Source organism: Copidosoma floridanum, unplaced genomic scaffold (genome assembly GCF_036245765.1).
Source record: "Copidosoma floridanum isolate Cflo_tuat_1 unplaced genomic scaffold, Cflo_Japanese_pri ptg000011l, whole genome shotgun sequence".
Classification (NCBI taxonomy): domain Eukaryota; kingdom Metazoa; phylum Arthropoda; class Insecta; order Hymenoptera; family Encyrtidae; genus Copidosoma; species Copidosoma floridanum.
In genome coordinates this window covers 5,198,610-5,220,027 of record NW_028321888.1, presented here as the reverse complement: position 1 = coordinate 5,220,027, position 21,418 = coordinate 5,198,610, and the positions used below count along the sequence as shown (strand labels likewise).

General features: G+C 28.7%; 1 protein-coding gene across 4 annotated transcripts in view; it reads right to left on the bottom strand.

Annotated features, from left to right (window-relative positions):
- lig (ubiquitin-associated protein-like lingerer) overlaps positions 1-21,418 on the bottom strand; it is a 543,185-nt gene that overhangs the window by 260,197 nt on the left and 261,570 nt on the right. For all 4 annotated transcript variants that reach the window (XM_089590028.1, XM_089590031.1, XM_089590030.1 and 1 more), the window contains one exon: positions 20-328. In XM_089590028.1, coding sequence (XP_089446154.1) covers positions 20-328 — 309 coding nt within the window. The remainder of the gene's footprint in view (positions 1-19; positions 329-21,418) is intronic.

Here is a 21,418-nt window from a genome sequence, read left to right as displayed (position 1 = left end):
TTGAAGGAATCTTACTTACCATTTTAACTGCAGTAAATTTTTGACTAGGAGAAATTTGTGCACCCTCAGTTAAAGTACTCATAGAGCTTACAACAGTTTTCGATGAAAGAGCAGATTCGATGTTTGGTACGATGGAATTAGAATTAGAATTGTACTTATCTTGACTCGTTGTGTCAATATTTGCATCGCTACCAAACTCTAACGCTCCAAACTGAACATCCAAAAAACTAATACTGTTGCTCAAAGTATCACCTGGCATTTCCACAGCACTTGAAGGGATTTTGGAAGGAGGTGGTAAGCGAGGTCGATTTTTTGTTTGTCTTTGAATCTGTAAGAACAATTTTTGTATTGAATCTTGAACGAACTTTTGTTTACTGTATGATAATTATATGCAGAAACATAAATAAAAAAAGTATTTTTTTTTATGTACATTTGATTTTCATAATAAAAGATAATTTCAACTTTGACTATAATGCCAACAAAGTTTAGCTATAATTGTTTATAAAAATCATAATATAAATTTAACTAAAAAAACTAAAGTAAATAAAGACCAGTAAATAAATAGTCGTACCTATAAAATGATAAACTTATCAATGCCCTTTTCATAGCAGAGTAGAAGTAGATAAATACAGTAGATAAAGAGGAAGACATTTAGGTGCTGTTGTATGTCAAGTTAGTGCAAGGGTTTATTCAATATATTTAAATACATCTCTTGTGTCAACAGTATTCAGGTCTTCTTGACAGTTAAAATATCTCTCTCTCTCTCTCTTTCTCTCTTTTTTTCTTTTTTTTTCGTTTTCTTTCATTAGTAAGACTGGTGCATGATAGACAAATTTTTTTTATCTTTAAATTGTAAATCTCGAGACAAATATAAGGGTCAGCTAACCAGTTCTGAGCTCTTCAATAAAAACAAAGTTTAAAAAAATTTTTGAACTGTTCATTTCTCAACATAATCTCCAAAAAGGCTAAATTAGATTATCTATGTAGTGCAACTTATCAAGATCCTCAAAAAAACTGTTTACCACCCCAACGACTTCTTTATTACTGTGAAATCTTCATTCTCTAGGAAATTTTTTAAGGTTAGGAAACACGATTTGCTTTCTAAAGTGTAGAAATGTATTTAAGTTTTATTTGTGGTAACAAGTGGTCTCGAAAATTTACTGGAATTTTCGACAGGAAAGTTACAAATTTTTAATAGCTACAACTTCTCTACGAAACTTTTGATTAGATATTAACAAAGGTAGTCACCACCTTGTACAAACCTAGTAAATGATCAAAAAATCCCTTAGAGTATAAATATCACGTTCTTTTGATATGCTTACAGCCTCTGCTATTTCAAAAAACTTGAATTTGCGATATTCCTGTACTATATAATGAATTTTTTCCTAATTCTGGATTTGGGACTTCAGCGAGGTGTACTCGTAGGTCCCATTTTAAAATCTGCAACTCACCTTTTAACCATTAAATGTAAAGAGACAAAGTGTTCCAATGTACTGTGCTTTTCTTCTTTAATTAATTCTTTTTTAATGTCGTAAGGCTGTTTAAACGGAAGTATTAAATTAATATTCGTTATTTAAGATCCTACATTTCATAAGACTTCTAAAGTTATCTTTTTAAAAATGCTGACGTTCAGGAAGTAACCAAGCTACTGTTTTGTATCTATAGATGCAAGCATGTCTGGAGTAAAACTATACGATGCTAGCGACAAACTGGCGTAGTGGCGCTATCTCTGTGTTAGGCCTAGGACTTATTGGGTAATCTTCGTAAGGATATCTATAAAGTTTTATTGGTACTAATAAATAAAGTAGGCTTGCAAAAAACCTTAACTAATGATATTTTTATGTTGTAAATGCGTATTTTAACTAATATCATATGTTTATAAATATGGAAAAAAAGGAAAAAATGGTGTGTAAAAATCGATGGTGCAAGTTAATTCGATTAACCACATATTGCATTATCTATGTCTTACGCACTTGTCATACCTCAGAATTGCATATGGTTATTGAAAGCAGACTAAGCACTAATTGAATTAAACCGTTTTTTTCTAGGTAATTATAAACTCTAGCTTTGTCTTGACTTTCACTACTTTTCTTAAGTTTCTTAAAATGATCAGATTTTATTATTCAACACCCTACTTTGATTGTCACTGAATATCGATAATTTTTTTTTTTAATAGCTAAGAGTGTTAGCAAAATAACTCTTGTATAAAATTTAGATTTGGAGCCTGTTTTTGAGTATAACAACACATACAACATGTATCAAAAACCGTTGCTTCATGCATAATGGCTTATTTTAAGTTTGATGAAAAAACTTTTTATTTTTCATTACTGTATAAGACTAAATTAAATTTCTGCAATTCAAGTACATAGTGAGTACAATAATTAGTTCAGGTTAAAGTATTGAAAAAATACTGTTAGAGATATTGCTTGTGTTGTAAGTTGTTGTTCTAGTGTCAAAAAGTTAAACTTTAAAAAAGACATTTTATCCTCGTTTTAAAAGACAAATAAGACAACTACGAAAAAAATTATAGTCCGTATTTTCAGACAGACAAAAAAGTACAAGGAATCTAAGCTTCCGTCGACAAAAGTGCTTTATGAGTTGTTAAAATTTAGTTTTTTTCAACAACGGTAAAGTTCAATGTAAACTGTTCGATAAAACTAGATTGTAATAAGTTTTAAACCATGATTATTAGTTTAATGGATTCTGAGACCATTTTTATGGCAAAGTCTAAGTTTACATATGAAAAAGTATGACTGTAACTGACATTTCTTTGAATTTTTGTGTCATAAATTTAGTATTTTTTAACGCAAAAGTTTTCTTACAGAGAACCACTAATGATACACAAATTTGTTCAACTTTATATACTTCTTCGCTAGAACAAGATAAACAAGAAGAAAACAAAGGGTAAATAATCAAATGGAAATAGAACAATGCAGAAGGCATTTGGAAAACACATACCAAAAGAAGTAGATACAGATGTATATAATGACTGAGAAAAGTATGGAAAGAAAAAAGACTGCAAGAGCAACTAAGAAGACAAGTAATGTTCTCAATCCACAGAGCATATAATAAAGACGAATCAGATAACTTCAGTGAAGTTAAAATAACTATAAGCTGTTAAATAAAAAAGCTAAAATAAAACAAGCGGACATTCAATACAGATTAAGAGTAGAAGAAAAGGACAACTAACAATAATATTATGAAAATTGAAATTAAAAGAAAAAATGTTCGCACGTTTCCTAGACCTTAAAAAGCAGTTGACTCAGTAGACGAAGATGTAGTAGAGAAAAAAAAAAAAAAAAAGATGATCTAAAAAAAACAAGAACTAGTTTTATTAATAAATGTAGAGAAACCTTGAATATAGATAAGGTAGAAAAATTATCAGGGAAAGGAGAGACAAAACAGAGTGACAAGGACACCAACTTGGTCTGATGCTATTTAATATACACCTCACGGATCTGGAGTAAAAATATATGTTGATGTCAGGCAGAAAAACTGAACAAAAAAAAGTTTAATAGATTTTAAAAATATGTTAAAATAAAAAAATTATTTTGAGTGATACAAAAAAAAAGTTCAGTATTTAACAAAGGAAGAGAAAAAAAATAAGAATATGGAAATGGAGAAAAACAATTAATTAAAATGTGTTGTCAGATATATCAGATGGATTCTACAGAAGAATAACGAAATAAAAGGATAATATAATAGAGAAAATGATGATTGCCATTAAAATTATATTTACAGCATCAGTTAAAAAGATACTGTTATTCTGAGCAGAAATATGAGATTGGTAATAAGATGAGAGTATGAAAAGTGTACAAAAAGTAATGAAAGTTGAGTAAATAATTCATTTTTTTGTATGGATATACAAATTTCTTACATAAATGTAAACTAATGTAAAATATGACAGTACTACCATTGAACGTTGTTTTTAATTAATTACCAACTTTAATGTCTTTAGACGTCTTATTTGATTATTTTCATACGCTGATGAAATCTGCACGTCCTTTACATCTACATATATACTGCGCTGTTATGGAGAACACTACATTTCAATTGCTAACCATTCTTACCAGGAGAAAGTTTGAATCTCTCTCCAGGGTACTCCACTTCATACGTGCATGTTTTGGTTTTTTATAAGCTAAGCTATGAAATTAAAACGCAGTGAATTCAAGTGCAAATTTTTAATTAAATCTAAGACTTATGACATTTTTCCCATTAATATCTAACAAAGTACTCACAAACTTATATATATTAACTGTTTTAGCTCCCTATTAAGCATAAAACGTAAGATATATATAACTAAATTACATAAGTTAATTTCAAATAGTAAAATTTCGGACTCGTAAACGAAAATCAAGCATAAAAAAAAAAAATTAAATTAAATTAATTACAAATAAAATAATAAATAATGGCTGTGGATTCTGAATAGTAAATTTGTTTATTGATTATTACCAATAACAGTTAAATGGCGTTTTTCGCGAATATCGTTCTAAGTTAGATAAAAAGTTCGATACCCTTCTCTTACATGAACAATCCGAGCGCAAAGGTGTATACGAAACACTTTGAGCTACAAATGTCAGTAACGCTGACTTGGTTCGGTGCCTTAAATTTATCAACAACGAAGGTATAAGTGAAATAAAACAAAACTGGCTATGTAACCTTTCTGACACACTACTACAAAATTTCGTCACGAGTATGTGAGAGTTGAGCGATGAATTCAATTTTATTTTGAATATCAATGAATGCGATCGTTTTTATATTTTTAAAAATGTTGAATATTCAGCCAAATATTCTGAAGAATTTGAGATGGTTAAAAAAGAGCTACTTAAAATTATTAGTAACAATAGACATAATGTATCTACTTATCTTTTTTTAAGCGATGGAGTTCTCCAAGGCAGTTTCAATCAAACAGCTACATTTAACCTATATGTGTCTGTATTTGTTACAGTACACCTCTCTTAATAAAGGTGTAAGTATAATTCAATCTTGCAGAGTGCATCGACATGTATGCAATCCTAGTTGAGTAATACAAGTTAAATTACGTTATAAAATAAGGTGACACAACAAATTGAAATAGGGATAAAATAATCAACTTTTCTCTTTGACACTGTGACATTCTGCTGGCTTTTTTTCCCATGTAACCGTATCTTTTAGTATAGATGTGATAAGTTTGTTTGGAGATTAGCTTAGAGGTGTTCGGAAGGTGGACAGAGTTAACATGTTAAGAATAATTACGTGAATACATTTTATTCTTATACTTGGCACGTAACAATAGTGTGGGGGGGGCTTTAGGGGGCCAGAAAAAACTCATAAGGGGTTGTGGGGGCTGAGCAAGGCATAGGGGGGTGTGCAGTGAGCACTTTTTAGGTTAAAAAGTTTCTAGAGACCACAATTTTAAAAAGATAGATTAAACGTTTTTATCAGTGCATAATTCTGCTCCTTTCAATAAATAAAGTTACTTTCTTATTTACTTTATTATCATGAATAAAGTATATCATATACGAATAAAGTGAAGATCGACTTATTTGTTAACAGTCTTTTTATTTAATCAACCTATTGACCTGACATGGATCTTCATCAAGTGACAACCAATACCATCATACACTTTTTAATAAACCTCACAATATTAAATATATAGTATAGTTAGTATATTTATGATAAATGCATTGTAACAATAAGTAAATTCAACATGGCATATCCAAAATGGCGGACCAAAATTAATCAATTCCCCGAATCTTATTCAAAAACATTACTCGGGGGTTTTCGAGGTCCTTAATAACGAATCTGCTACCACAATTTGCAGATCCAATATGGCGAATCAAAATTGATTAAGTTCCTGAATGTCATTTAAAATCATTGCTCGTAGGTTTTTGCGGTCATTAAATACGATTCTGTTATATCATATCCAACAAACTTAAGACAGCAGATCTAAAGCAGTGGACCAGAATTAATAATTAATCAAATTACGAGCTGCAAAAATCTGTAAGCCTCGTACCATAAGCTCTGAAATTCAAAATCTAGCCACGTTTGAACCTTATAACGAGTTGAAATACATAATTAATTTATATTATACCTTTTCATACAATTATTGGACAAATATTTATTAACAGCAACTTGTAATATAATTTACTCAAGAAATCATGGTGATTTTTTTCATACATCAATTTCAAAGGATCCTTATGACCACAAAGCACCAAGATAACTTGTTAGTATAGATGAGAGTTATATGATGAATTTCCATCGCTTGTACATTATTTTAAAGAAATGATTCTCTATGGTGTTAATCATCTCAATTTTTCGTGGGTAAATTTCAGAGGAAAGGGCACTTAATCTCACTTTATAAAATGAGGATCCAGTAGTTTTGTCTAGTGAATAGGAAATCGTGATTTGTGTTGAGTGAAGAGAGTGAGAATTTGTTGTAACATCATTTTTTTAAATATTTTTAACTATGAAAATTTTGTAAATTGGGTTTGTGGTAATTGACTGCTTCATATGAACACAATTAATGAACAAATAATAATGTTTACAGCCAAACGTATTGAGTTACTGGCGATTGATAGCTTCTGATTCAAACTGTTTAACTTTTTAAATAAAAGTATTAGTTAATCGAACTTATTATTACCGCACATTTATAAACATTAAAACCCGTAATATCCCAGAACCTATTGTATTTGTATTCTTTCTATAATATTTACCATAATTAATTTGCAAATAACAATTACAGCTTTATAATCAGCAATCTTGAAAACCCTTTGAGTAGTAAATTTTGCTAACATGGAGATACTTATTCTGATTTTGTTTGGTTATATTAGATCCCCTATCTTGAATTTGTAAATTACGATAACATATTTTTAATCCCTGACCTCGAAAATCCCCGAGTAATGTTTTTCAATGAGATTGGGAAAATTCATTAATTTTGGGCCACCATACTAGACCGACCATCTTGAGTTTAAAAATTACGATAACGGATTTGTAATCAGTGACCTCGAAAATTTCTAAGAAAGGTTTTTCAATGAGGTTTGAAAAATTGATTAATTTCAGTCCACCATTTAGATCCACCATCTTTAATTTACTTATTATTGTAATGCATTTATCATAAACAAACTTTGACTATACTATACATTTGATATTGCGCAGGTATAATTAAAAAACAAAAGGATCAATTGATGACGTTTTATTAAGCGGGTTTTGGTATTTATGGACATGTGAGGTTAGGTAGAATAAAATCAAGGATGAAAATTAAAAATCAGCCTCGATAGATCTCTTACAAATTATCTCACCTTGAAAATAAAAAAAAAAATCATCTAAATTGGTTAAATATTGTGATCTCTAGGAACTTTTCAACCAAAAAAGTGCTCTTTTATCCACTGTGGGACGGGAGGGAGAATCGTGACTGTCCCACACAAAAAACTATTCAATGTAGGAGGATATATTCTGTATAAGTAACGTACACTTTACATACATGTATACTTGTAAAGTTGTATTAACTTTTATCCAAACTTTTGTTGAACAACGAAAGGAACTATATTCAGAAAAAATAATCAAATGCATATATTATAATAAAAAATTCCAGAGATCAACACATTTAAACACATAAATAAAAATTCACGGTGGATGTGAAATTAAACTAATCTGTTTAAAATGTAGAAAAGGGTTTTGAAAGTCAAAAAATTTTAAAAGTCATGAAAATTTGCAGTTTACAAATTCTTATTGTACAATTTATTAAAAATAAATTGTTAGTTTGCTGAGCAAATAATTTTTTTTTTTTTTTGTTATTACAAGATATTATTCTCCAAATTTTTAGTACCGTACAAGTTTGAGACTTTTAAAAAAAAAACTTTCAGGTCTCTTGTACAACACTTGAATTAATTGGCGAATAGAACCCCTCGTAATACCGTAATCAAATCCATAAATGTCAACTACCTAAGATATTATAATTATTTCCCAAATTATTAAGCCTGTCAAACGTTACTGGACCTGTGATTAAACCGCACGTGCAATTCACCTCTAAACGATAAAACTAACCCCAACATTACCGAATTGACTCCTTGGAAATACCACGACCAAAAACAAGTAGATATATTAATAGAAAATGAGGGGGAGGGGTAAGGGGGTATGAAGGGAAATATAAAAAATATAAATAATAGCATGATAATAAACAAATAATAAGGTATTTCGAGAGGGATCAGCCGGGAAGGTAGGGGGATAAAGAGGGATGGCAAGATGGATGAGGGTTACAGGCTGAACCCTCTTAAAACAACTATATAATACAGGAAGATATGTATATATCTTCTCTCATTGTATAATTATTTGTGTGGGGCATACCAGTTGCCATCAGTGTTTCTAACTACCCAAGCGTTTTCGCGCACACTTGTGCTCAGGTTTACTCTCTCTCTCTCTCACACACTGACCAAGAGTAGGGGAGCGCCTTCTCCTCAACTTTAACTTAAGCCCCACCTACTTCTAACAGCTTAAATATAACATTACAATATTAGATTCCAAGTCCACGATGGGGCAATTGGGATAAGCATTTTGCCCACACGAGACTCTGTACAGCCAGGTCTTCGATTCCTGGCCATTACAACTTTTTTTTTTTTTTTTTTGGAAAATATAAATAAATGATAAAATGGAGAAACATTAAGGCATTTAAAAACACGCTGGATGAATTTCTGCTTTATTTTATAAGAAAAATTATTTATCATAAGATTACATTAATTATTAATTTAAAAGCGCCTGAAAAAAAATAGTGAATAAGCAGAGTACGATGTGTTAAGTATCCTGCTTTTTATCAAACAACTACTAAAATTTTAAGTATGAATACTATATTTTTCGTGCATGACATGCGTAAATTCAAAATATCGCAAACCAGACCAGCTTGATATAAATTTACAAAATAAGCAATAACATACAAATTAACAAAAGGTATAATTCGCGCATTTTTCTATTAATGAGTGAACTATGTAAGGAGAAAATTATGCAGTCAATTTTATGTATTAAGTGATAGGGCATGACAAGTCGGTTAGCGGACGATAATGCGCTGTAGGCGCGGAGATGTTTGTTTTGATTCAGCGGCTTCTGTACGCCGTTTTTTTGGGAAGATGCGCTCGTGCATGCAGACTGTTGTTTTTTGTTTTCATTACGTCAGTTCGTCAGTTGTCGTGTAGCTCTCAAGAAAGCATGTTTTCTTGGTTTAGATTGCTTGGGTAGTCTAACGGTTTTTTAATGTTTATAGATTGACATTTGTCATAGAATTGTGTTGATAGTTGCTTCGAGCTGAAAAAATAGCAGTTCTTAAGTAAATTGTTCAAGTATTGTGTTGGCTGCAATATTGTAGGTATATAGTTGGTGCATGGTGATGTTTTGTTCGTGACGTTCAACCTAGATACTTTTTTAAGATTGTTAATGCAGTGTACACTGTGCATTGTGTAGTGCATGTACTGTCGCTGTATTACGTGATTATTATTGTTTATAAGTATCTAAGTGCATGTGCTTTATAAATAACGTGTATTTTCTCGCTTTGTGAATATTAATAAGAAGTGAAATTGTATATAGTAAAACGTAGTGCTTGCATCGGCTGAATTTTAACATAATGTGTATTATTGTAACTTGTAAACATGTTGGTGCACGTGATAGAAATAAGTAAGGTAATGCTTGGACACCTTAATAATAGCATGCAGTGCATTTAAGGATTCTGGGGTATATTCATGTGCAATTGAGTGGATGTCTGGTAAATTTTCTATTTTTTGTTAATACAAAAAATTATTTTAAGTTACTTTTACCTTCAACGCACTTAGTTTGATCTTACCTGAAGATATATTGATTCTATTTTATTAGTGTACTTTTATAATTTTTAATTATTGCAGGTGAGAGATTTATTTTTCATGTTATTAATTGAGCAAGAAAGTAATATATTTTTAAGAATATTTTTGCAATTAGACCTTTTTTTGTAGACACAAATATAAATTAATTAATATAAGCTTATGTTAATAAAACTTTCTGTGATACTATAAGTGATATTAAATTACGTAAAAAAATTTTTTTTTATAACATACTGTTATTAAATCAATAAGAAAACTGATTTTATTCTAAGTATTTAATATTATGCAAACAGCTTTATAAAAATTTCCCAGAAAATTAACGTGATTTTTTTATTTTACCTGTTATTCGTACTTTTGAAGTTTTGGTTGGAGCTCAAGAGTCTTGTTAATGGCGTTCTTTTAATTTTTTGAACAAAAATTTTTACATTATAAATTCTGTTAGTTTGTACTGATCCTTTTTTAACGTAGTTTTTTTTTCAAATTATTCAAGTATAATTTTTCTGAGTATTATTAATAATACTGATAATATTTAAAAAATGTCTTCAGTTGAAAAAAAGACTTTAAAGCGAAAGCCCGAAAGTTCTAGTAATGATGACACAGCAAAAAAACGAAAAAAAATTTGAATTTTTGTAGATGCATGGCTACAAGAAAATGAATTCAATTGGCTTTGTAAAGATCCTTCAAATGTTGAGAAATCTGCTCGTTGCTTCCATTGTTGTGTTAAAATAACCTGTTATAACCGACAAGATTTGATTAGGCACGCTGGGATTCAAACTAACAGAGATAATCTTATTGTTGCAAGGGAAGATGGAACCCTTAAAGATAAAGAGTATGTAGATATCGACACACAAGTCAAAGAGTTTGGGTTAATGACTGCTCTTTTTTTGGCAGAACACAACGTACTGATTCAACTTGTTGACGATTTCATTCCCTTTATTTAAGAAATGTGCAAAAAACCTCACATAGTTGAAAAAATGGGAATGAAAAAAGATAAATGCACAAGCATAATTAAAAATGTTTTGAGTGCACACGAGCTTACAAAAATTCTCGATATATTGAGAAAACAACGGTTCTCGGTTTTGGTTGATGAATCTACGGAAATTTCTTTAAAAAAAATTTTATGTATAGTAGTAAATTACGTAAGTCCAGACAACGGTAAAGTTATGTCACATCTTTTAATTTTGATTGAATTAGATGCAAGAGAGTGCGGCGCGAAGGAAGTTTTTAATTCGTTTGAAAAATTTTTTAATGATAATGAAATTCCTCTTAGTAATATTACTAGTTTAGGCTGCGACAATGCGAGTATAATGACCGGTTCTAAGAATTCTTTTTACACTTTGCTTAAACAAAAATCTCCAAACTTAATTTTGCTACCGTGTATTTGCCACAGTTCTGCTTTAGTTGCGGAAAAAAGTTGCGCGAATATTCCTGCGGAGTGCCAATCATTGCTTAAGGCGATTTCAAAGTATTTTTCGAATAGTTCTAAAAGGTCACAAAATTTTTAAGATTTTTAAATTCTTTATGAAGTTTCAACAAAAAAAATTCTCAAATTAGCTAATACTAGATGGCTCTCTCTTTTTATTTGCACCGACCGTGTTGTTGAAAATTTACCAGCTTTAAAGTATTTTTTATGCTCGAGTGTCACGAAAATCAACCCTGCAAAAATGATGAAGAAAAATCGAGCTCACCGAAAAATATTTACACATGATTAACTGATCAAAAGGTCTTAGCTTACTTACATTTTTTGCATTATAGTCTGATTCACTTTAATACATTTAACGCAAAATTTCAAACAAAAAGTACAATTATTCATAAATTAAGTAGTTCATGTTCAGAAATTTTACACACGGTTTGCTGTAATTTTCTGAATGAAAATGCAGTGAAAAAAATTGTTAAAGACAAAAGTGGTGAAGTAAATGATGAAGACTTGAAATCCTTGGAAGATATTAAAGTTGGTACAGTGTGCGCTTCAATTTTAAAAGGTATTCCAAAAGAAGATGAGTTAAAAGTTCGAAGGAACTGTTTAAAATTTTATGTGACGGTATTACAAGAAACTCAAAAAACTTTTTTTAAGAATGACGACGTTTTGATTACGCTTAATTTTTTAGAACCTGTAAATGCTTTGAGTGAAGAGTTTTGGAACGAAAATCCTTATATAGTAAATGATCTTCAAAAATTATTTCCATACACTGATATTAATTTTGATGTATTAAAAGACGAATCCGAGTTATTACAAAAATGTTTTGGCCACATTGAGGATTAATTATGTAATTTAAGTATTGATGAATTTTGGAAAAAGTAGTTGATACGCGTTGCGAAAAAGGAAATTTATTGTTTAAAAATTTAAAAATTTTAATTGATAGTGTTTTAACTTTGCCACATTCTAATGCCGAGGCTGAAAGAATTTTTTTCCATTGTTACTTATGTTAAAACTAAAAAACGAAATAAAATGGATGTTGATAATGTTTTATAAGATCTTATTTTCCACTCGCCGGTATTAATTCAATAAATTTTAAAATTTCCAATAGTCACCTTAATTTATTCAATGCAAAAATGTATAAGCACAAAACGAAAGTCACTCAAAAATGAGACGTTCATAATTAATAATAATTTAAATATTAATACAATCATTTACTTTCTACTTTAGTAACCAACAGTATTATGTACATTTCTGTAATATAGTATTGTATGTTGTAAACGTGTACCTTATTTACCTAGTCATTTTGCGATTAATATATTATCTAATCGTTTAGTAATAAATAACTGGGAATAGTGTTGGTTGTTACTGTTATTGCATGAGTTAGAAATTTATTTGCTTATATAAAGATATCGGAATTGGTGTAATTAATATAATTATCTATTTCATTTAGTACTTCAAAGATAAATTATTTTTTGCCGCTTCAATTCATCAATTAAAATATCATTCTAATGTCTGATCTAGAGTGGATTAGGCCTATGAGGGAAACCACTCAAAGAAAAAATTAAAACTTCATTTATAATTCTTTAGCTAAATGTAAATTCACTGTAAATTAAACTTCTTACGTAACGAGATTATTTCGCCATATTTATATCAACATTTTTTAATTTTTTCTTAAAAAAAAAAAAAAAAACGCGCCGAGATACTTACCACTAGGTGGTGTGGAAACAGTATCGTTTCGTTTCATTTTTATGCGTCTTCCCGAAAAAACGGCGTGCAGAAGCCGCTGAATCAAAACAAACATCTCCGCGCCTACAGCGCATTATCGTCCGCTAACCGACTTGTCACGCCCTATCACTTAATACATAAAATTGACTGCATAATTTTCTCCTTACATAGTTCACTCATTAATAGAAAAATGCACGGATTATACCTTTTGTTAATTTGTATGTTATTGCTTATTATGTAAATTTATATCAAGCTGGTCTGGTTTGCGATATTTTGAATTTACGCATGTCATGCACGAAAAATTTAGTATTCATACTTAAAATTTTAGTAATTGTCAAGGAAAAAAGTTTCTACAAAACCCCGACTGCTTCGAGTCAAGTTTATCCGTAGAATTTTCATTCAGAATGGTTCCAAAGTTTTTTCTTGTCCCACAGGCCTTCAAACCTGCATGAATAGATAACAGTGTTAGGGCAGGAAGCAGTAGGTCTGATACAAGGCGTCAAGCAGCAAGTATGAACCTTACGGATAAAAAATAGTCCCTGAACTACAAGGCTTTTTCGGAGATGCTAATTAACTTACAAAGCTTCAGCAGAGAGCATCGACTTAACCATCGAGGAAACGATGGTCCTAAAATATAGAGTCTTCTTCGGGAAAGGCCACACAGTCACGAATGAACCCGATGCACCATTGGTGCAAAGACTGCCCAATTAACTGGCAGGGTGTTACACCATATATATTACTACTGTGCCTATGGTATAAAAGTTGTGATATCAGTTAACAGACTAGTAAATGCGTGTAGCAATACACTCATAAACATAGGTGATTAGTGGGAGGCCTAAAAAACCAGACAATTCATATTAACCCGATAAAACAAAAAATAAACAAATGAAAGATGAAAGTTTCTTCAATATTTTTTCAACTATCCGAGATGATAACAATATAATTACAAATTGGTATAAGAAATAAACATATTTATGAACATATGTCAATATTTTCTCACACTATCTACCCACACAACAATTAGAATTATTAACTTACTTAAATATTTTATTGTAAGGTTTGCCCATCTAGAAATCGACAAAAAATTCAAAACCTACTTGTTTTATTCTTTAAAAAAATGAATTTTCTAAAACAATATTTAAAAATATATAAACGAATGCATAAACATCATAATTTAACAGTAATCGTAATAACATTCCTTATCATACTAATAAATCATTACTTATTTTACATTACCACTTTAAATTAGGTGAACAACTAAAAAATAGTTTGAAAACCTATAGTATTAAGTCAACTATTAAATAAATTCCAAATTAAACTTTTTAATTAACCTTAAAAAGTAATAATATAAGACCTGCATTAGTAAAACACTAAAATGAAGGTAAGCATGATTTTGATTGGGTGAATTGTAATAGTATTTATTTCAAAAGCAATTATTTAAAAAAAAAATTTTCAGAGCAATCGTGGATTTAATCACGCCAATCAATTCGAATCTTAAACAAAAAACTTCTATATTTTTTTTCAAGAAGTCTCTAACTTGTATGGCAGTAATAGTTTTAAAAATAATATCCTGAATGACAAAGAAAAAAAAAATTACTAGTGCAGCAAAGCACTGATATATTTTTAAAAAATTTTACATTAAGAATTAATAAAGTGCGAATTTTCATGTGTCTTTTTAAATTTTTTAATCTCAAAAATCTTCTTCCACATTTTAAGAAAATTTATTGAGTTTCATATCTACTGTGAATTTTCATGTGTGTATTTAAAAATGCAGAATTAACGCGCTTCTAACATATATGTTAGTGATATGGTAGAATTATGCAGGTCATTAGAATGGTCTTCCTTGTTCCCTCACTATCCCTCACCACCCTTCATAGAATTTTTTAAGAATAATAAATATTATATGCACATTTTTATTATTTTCAAAGTTTTAATTATATTCGTATCATTCCCCAACTCTTCTTGAAACCCTCATAACTTTATACAGCCCCCGTCGCCCCCCACACTTCAGCTCATAAAAAAACAACCCTATTACTGTATGAGTTGTTTAGAATTGAGGAAAAGATAATTTAACGCATCCTAAAATTGTAAAGTAGGTATTTATATGTTTTAGTACGAATATAAATAGGCATTTTGTAAATTTTATAAAAAAAAAATAAAAAATTTTTAATGCGTCCTAAAAGTCATAGAATTATTAATCTATCAGTTTATCTTGAAAACAGGAAAAAATCATTTAAGAAGTAAAAAATTAGATAAATTAATTAATAACTGTAGAACTTCTTTAACAGATAAATTTTCATTGAATAAAGAGAATTGTTAAGTAAAAAAAAAAAACAACTTAACGTTTTTGTTTATCAAATAAAAAATTTGAAAGAGTGAAAACGGGCAAAAAAAATAGGTAGATTAAGTGTTATTCATCCACACGACTAGGACTGTTTTTTAATCAATATAAAATCAAAAAAAGTTGCTTGAAGTTGAAGTGATTTAAAAACTAGTGAAAAAATTTTACTAAAAACTTTTGATAAAGGACGATACTTAAATAAATTTATAATATTTTTAAAGAGGCAGTTAGTGTTATGAGATAACCTTGAAAACAAAAAGTTTATGCGTGTTTTTCACTTTCAGAAAATATTTTGAGTGGTACAAACTAGAATAAATATAAATATTACATTTTAGACGTTTTTACCGATAACAAAGAAAATGATGCAGTCAGTCAGTTAAACACGATTTTTGAGACGAGGAATAAGACGTGTAAAAGTTTAAACTTACCTATATAGATACATATATTATTGCAAAGAAACAAATATTGACTCAGGTGACATAATGTACAGCATTAAAATGTTTAATAAATTTTTTCCTCTGTTAAACTGTGAGAAAAAAAATTTTTAAATAAATATGTAACAATGAACACAAAATTTTTTTTTACTGACGGTCTAGGTAGTAAAGGTAAGACATTTTTGTGTAAGATTTAAATTTATGTGGTTTTTTTTCAACCCACAAAAAGTTAATGCCCATAAAATAACCAGGTATTGCCTTAATATTACTCCTTAAGAAAATGACGAGTTAAAACACTATCAAATCACTTCCATAATAAGACAATGTTAAAAAAGCATTTTTGAAACTAGAATCTCAAATCAATGGCTGTTAGTTGATCAAATTATATGGTATAAAATTTCAATGACCTAAAAAAGACTTTCGGAATAGTTGATCATACATAACGAGACTTACAAAATAATAGCCAGCTTTCTAAAAACAAAGTTTTTTAGAGGATGATTTTCGATAGTTTTTCTGCTATCATAAAAAGTACAAGAAGTTAAATTACATAAAAATTAATGAAATTGTCGCGTTTACTACTAATATTCAAAACACATAAAGAAGATAATAATCTTTGTTTAAATAACGACAAATTTTAAAAATTATTGTTATTAATAGAAAATAAAAATGTTAAGTTTATTTCTTTCAAAGAAATTGGTTAACAGATGACATATGTTTTGTGAATAATCAAATTCATAATTTAAGGGTGTAATTCCAACAATACAGAAATGATGTACATATTTTTTTAACGTGGCGATATTAAATTTTATGTAAGGAAAAACTATTACTTATTATAGTGTAGACAAGACAATATATTTAAATGTTAATAAGTGTTATGATAACACTTATTTAAATTTTCAAACAAAAGTTTTAACTTGTTCGTGAATGTTTTTTTAAGCCGCTCCACCAGCCAACCTTTAGATCCTCTCTCCGCATCTAAGAATTATAACCCAATAATCCCCTCTTCGCAATTTTAAATAACCTTTTTAAGCCACTCTTTAGCTGCATATCTGAATAAGGTCAAACTATGACAATTATCATGCCATTTTTAGTTTAATTACTTTTTGTACGCCTTCACTCAGCTCTTCTTACCTCAGTTAAGAAATTTCCCTTAGATTTCTCACAATATCTAAAAACATCGTCTGGGCAACGCTCCAATATTTGTTTCAGCCCTTTTCAGCTACTACTTGCCTTTTCCTTAATAATTGTTTAATTTGTATAAATTATTAGCACATTACCAAACTACTCTTGAGGTAGTGCTATGGGGCGCTAGTTTTTCATTTTTCTTGAATTCTTCATGAGCTTATTAATTGCATTATTCAATATGTATAAAAACATGACATTATATTTTCATACTTAATCAAAAAACAACGAATAATCTCATAGAATAAACAAACCATGGACTTCATTCAAAGCTCTATTTACCAAAAAAAATTATTATCATCCTCCCCTCTTTATTAAAATATGTCAAAAATTTAAATTTAAAGTACCTTTTTGTCTTTTACCTAAATAACCCGCAACGTAAAATAGAAAAATTTACGTGCGATAAGAAATGTTATCAAAAACTTATTGTACACATTATTTTGATACATATGTATTCATGTTATAATTTTCTGTTTTATTTTACAAACAACATTTTTTTAAATAAATTAGAAATTGAAAAATTTTTTTTTCTACTTTCATCATATTCAATATAACTACATAGTATACGTAAAAAAAAAAGCCGGCAAATAATAATAGTAAAGTATAATTATGATTTTTTATAAAAGTAAACAGTATGTAATTGTAATAGAAGTTTACTTTATTTACTAAAAAATTAATAACATTCTCTATATCTAATTTAGTATTACATTCTGTTTGAATATAAACATCAATTTTATTTTTGCATCTTGATAACGCAACGTACAATTAACCGAGCTAAAACAGTGGTTTTTGTATAATATAAAAGGTAGTTATGACGAATTTCTTGTATTCAGAGTTAATTTTTGTACAACAAATATCTTTCCAACTTTTTCTCCAGTTATAATTTTCACTTCAATATTAAAGTTAATAAATTTTCTTATTTCTAATGTTGTACCGTTACATAAGCTATTAACTAAACTTTAATTTCAGATCAACATAACAATTACTGCAATTTTTTAATGAAGCTTATGCGGAGGTTAGCCTTTACGAATATTGTTTAGAAATTGTATAATATTAATATAAATATCACAATCAGATTTATCAACACCCTTGTAAATAGCATGATCTATGCTGTCATATAAATAACTACTACTTCAAATCTGGATATGAAGCATGACAGTATTTTTTTGATTATTAAAGTATTTAAACTTGTTGACACTAGTTTTAGAACAAAAAAATTTTAGAAGTTAAGAGAATCTCAGATTTGAATGCCTATCCTTCCTTTTTCGCCAAAAAGTATAAAAAAGCTAGGATTAGTATGCTCCGTAGAGCATACAAACGCTTCGATAGTAAGAACCACAAGGTAGATTCTCATACTTTATGCACAGAGTATCTTTCTACTAAACTTCCCTACATAGTACTTCAATTCTTTAAGCCATTAGAGCATTATCTTTAAAAAAATCTACACACAATATTAAAGTTATTTTTTTCAAATCTTGTGAGTTAACAGATATCTTTGGATTAGGTAAGGACAGAGCACCCAAAAGGCAGATTAGTGGCATGGTTTATATTGTATTCTGTGAGTGTGGAACTTGTAATATTGGCCGGAGCAAAAGACAACTGAATATTCGCATGAGTGAACATGTTTAATCAGTTAAGAAAGATGTACCTAGATCTACAATAGCCCTGCATTTCAATGAATTTCCACACTCTTTTGACTTTGATGAAGTAAGAATTTTGGATCAAAAGAAGAGTGCATTAAGAAGGGAATTCTTGGAAATGATCTTCATAGCAATTTATAATAATAGTAATGTTAATCGATAAATTAATACCAAAAAATCAAGTCCTGTATGTAAGAATTTCTTGCTTAATGTTAAACGCAATTTAATTTAAGTGTTTTTGTTTTTAGTTGGTAACTACTGCATGATTTTATTTTTCGTGCATTACATGTAAAAAATTTTTTGTATCTCATCTTATACTAAGTTTCTTCACATCCTCTCTCTTTTCCCCCTTACCTAGTATTTAACCTATATAGCTTCTTACCTTACATTTCTGCCGTTACCTGACCAAGAATGTAAATTTTTATATACAAATGATGCAGTTCTGTTGTTTAGCATTTTATTATCCATTAGCCACGTATGACTAATTTTTTGATGGCGCACTTCTTGCGTCACAATTCCATGTTGTGCTCCTACTTGTATCGGTATTGTTAATTTTTATTTTAATGATAGAAATTTTTTTTATCCACTTTATTTTTATATAGTTAGATATTTTAATGGCATGTTGTCCTGCAAAAGACATCTGAAGGATATCAAAATATTGGCATTTTTAGTTTTTTATTGACATACAGTTATGCTCTATATCTAAATTTGTAGTGGTTATTTATTTTTTAACAAAGAAGCAAGTGTTTGGAAGATTTTTACTTTATGCTATAATATGTTTTCATCGCTTCTTTAATATGATTTAAAATTTTTTTATTCAAAAAGTTAGTATATTTGTTATAAGAAGTAAGTATAATACTATTTATTAAAAAGTTAATATATTTACCAAAAATATCGGAACATACATTAATTGTTTTCCATCTGTTTTCCACTTGTCATATTCAATTTTATATCTCCAGTATCTAATAATAATTTAAGAAATGTTTAGTCAATTAAACGAATGTTTATTTTAAGAATACGAAACGATCATCAAAGGTTTGATGATTTAATACTTCTTGTATAATCATGCTTTTATTACAATTTTAAGAAACTAGAAGAATCTGTCTAAAATCTTTGACTGAAACAACTAATTTTTTACCAAAATAAATGTTTGTATTTCGATAATCAATTTTGTCTATTAGTAAGGCTTATTTCAATGATTTTTTTGAGTTTAGTTTAAGTTTAAAAATTGAATACAGCTGTAATAAAGGATATTTTATATATTTAAAATCTTCCAGAAAGACTTGTCAATATTTTTACCATAAGTTTTTGCCACAAGTATTTTCAGACATTGGAAAAACAAGCAAAAAATTTTCTTCAGTGGCATGGCAGCAGAACGTTATATGCTTGTTCAAAAATATTACGAATTTAAGAATTATGTTCCACTAAACCTAAAGTAATAACAACATCTTTAGATGTATTCTAAGGTATTCCGTAATCTATTTTTAACACTTCAAAATATTCTGTTTCATTAAAGTGATTCAAAATTAGTTTTAAAACAATAACCCTTTAAGTCCTTAGAGGACGCAACGAACGTTTTACGTTGACTTTACTATTCAACTTGACCTACTGCTAAATTATTTTGAAGCGTTTTTGGTTTTACCAAAGTTTATGACACTGAATCAAACAGTAGTATTCTGCAATATTAATGAAGCAAATTTTTTTCTGAAAAATTTTGGCAAAGTGAAAGACAAAAATTTTATTGTTGTTAACGCTAAAGAATACCATTACCTGCTTCAAGTCTGTACGATGATAAAGTAAAGCAACTATTGCTTAACGATGATAATTTAAGGTATTTCATTCGATGTAATAATAATCTTTTCACTTTTACATCATTTAGTTCCGATTTCATGAGTGAAGAAAATAAGCTATTCATAAGTTAAAAATTAAGGGTCAAGTTTGTCACCTGACATCAAATCTCTTGTTAACATATCTAATAATTTTTTTACAGTCAACTATATTTACATGATAACTTTATTTCTGTAGAAAAACGTGCAACAAAATGGCTTCTTTTTATAAATTTTTCTTATTTGTGTGTAATATTTTTATTTGTATCCGTCCATTTGTTAACACATTTTTTTTTCCCGAAATATTGATTTTTGATTTTATTCTATTTGTAAAACTAAAAATTGTTCGTTTTTTGCTAAGAATTGTCGTGTTTATATTATCTTCTGACCTTCTTTTCACAAAATTGAAACGATTTTTGTTAAAAATTTCCATTAGTTTTCCCTTAATTCTGTTATTATTATTATGTTGTAATAAGTCATAATGCCACCTATCATTATTTCTACAAAAAAAGTGTTACATTTAAATTACTGAAATACCTTAGCATACGAAGAGTAAAATTTTAATTTTCATATTTAACTGTTACACTTATATCATACATTTTAAAAATAGTTTTTAATTTAACTTTTGTTCTAAATATTCCCTTTCTTTTTACAGAAATATTTACGTGCAATATGGGTTAGTTTTTAGAGTATCAAATTACATGACTTACAATTTAAAACTTAAAACAAAGTAGTAATATTAATTCATACGACTCTTATTTTAAGATTGACTATTGGAGATGGAATGTAATAGACATACATATGTACAATATATATTTTTGTGTAGTTTCGTATATTGAGATTCTCTACTTATATTTCATATGACTGATAGTTCTTGTAACTTTTACATCTCACTTTACTTTTATTTTAAACACGTAGTTTTAATTATATTTTTAAATTAAGCAATGCAAAAACAAATGAAACTTTGAAAAAAGTTTATTTTGTTACAATTTCTTTATTATATGAATCATTTTAATTTTTGTATGAACACCA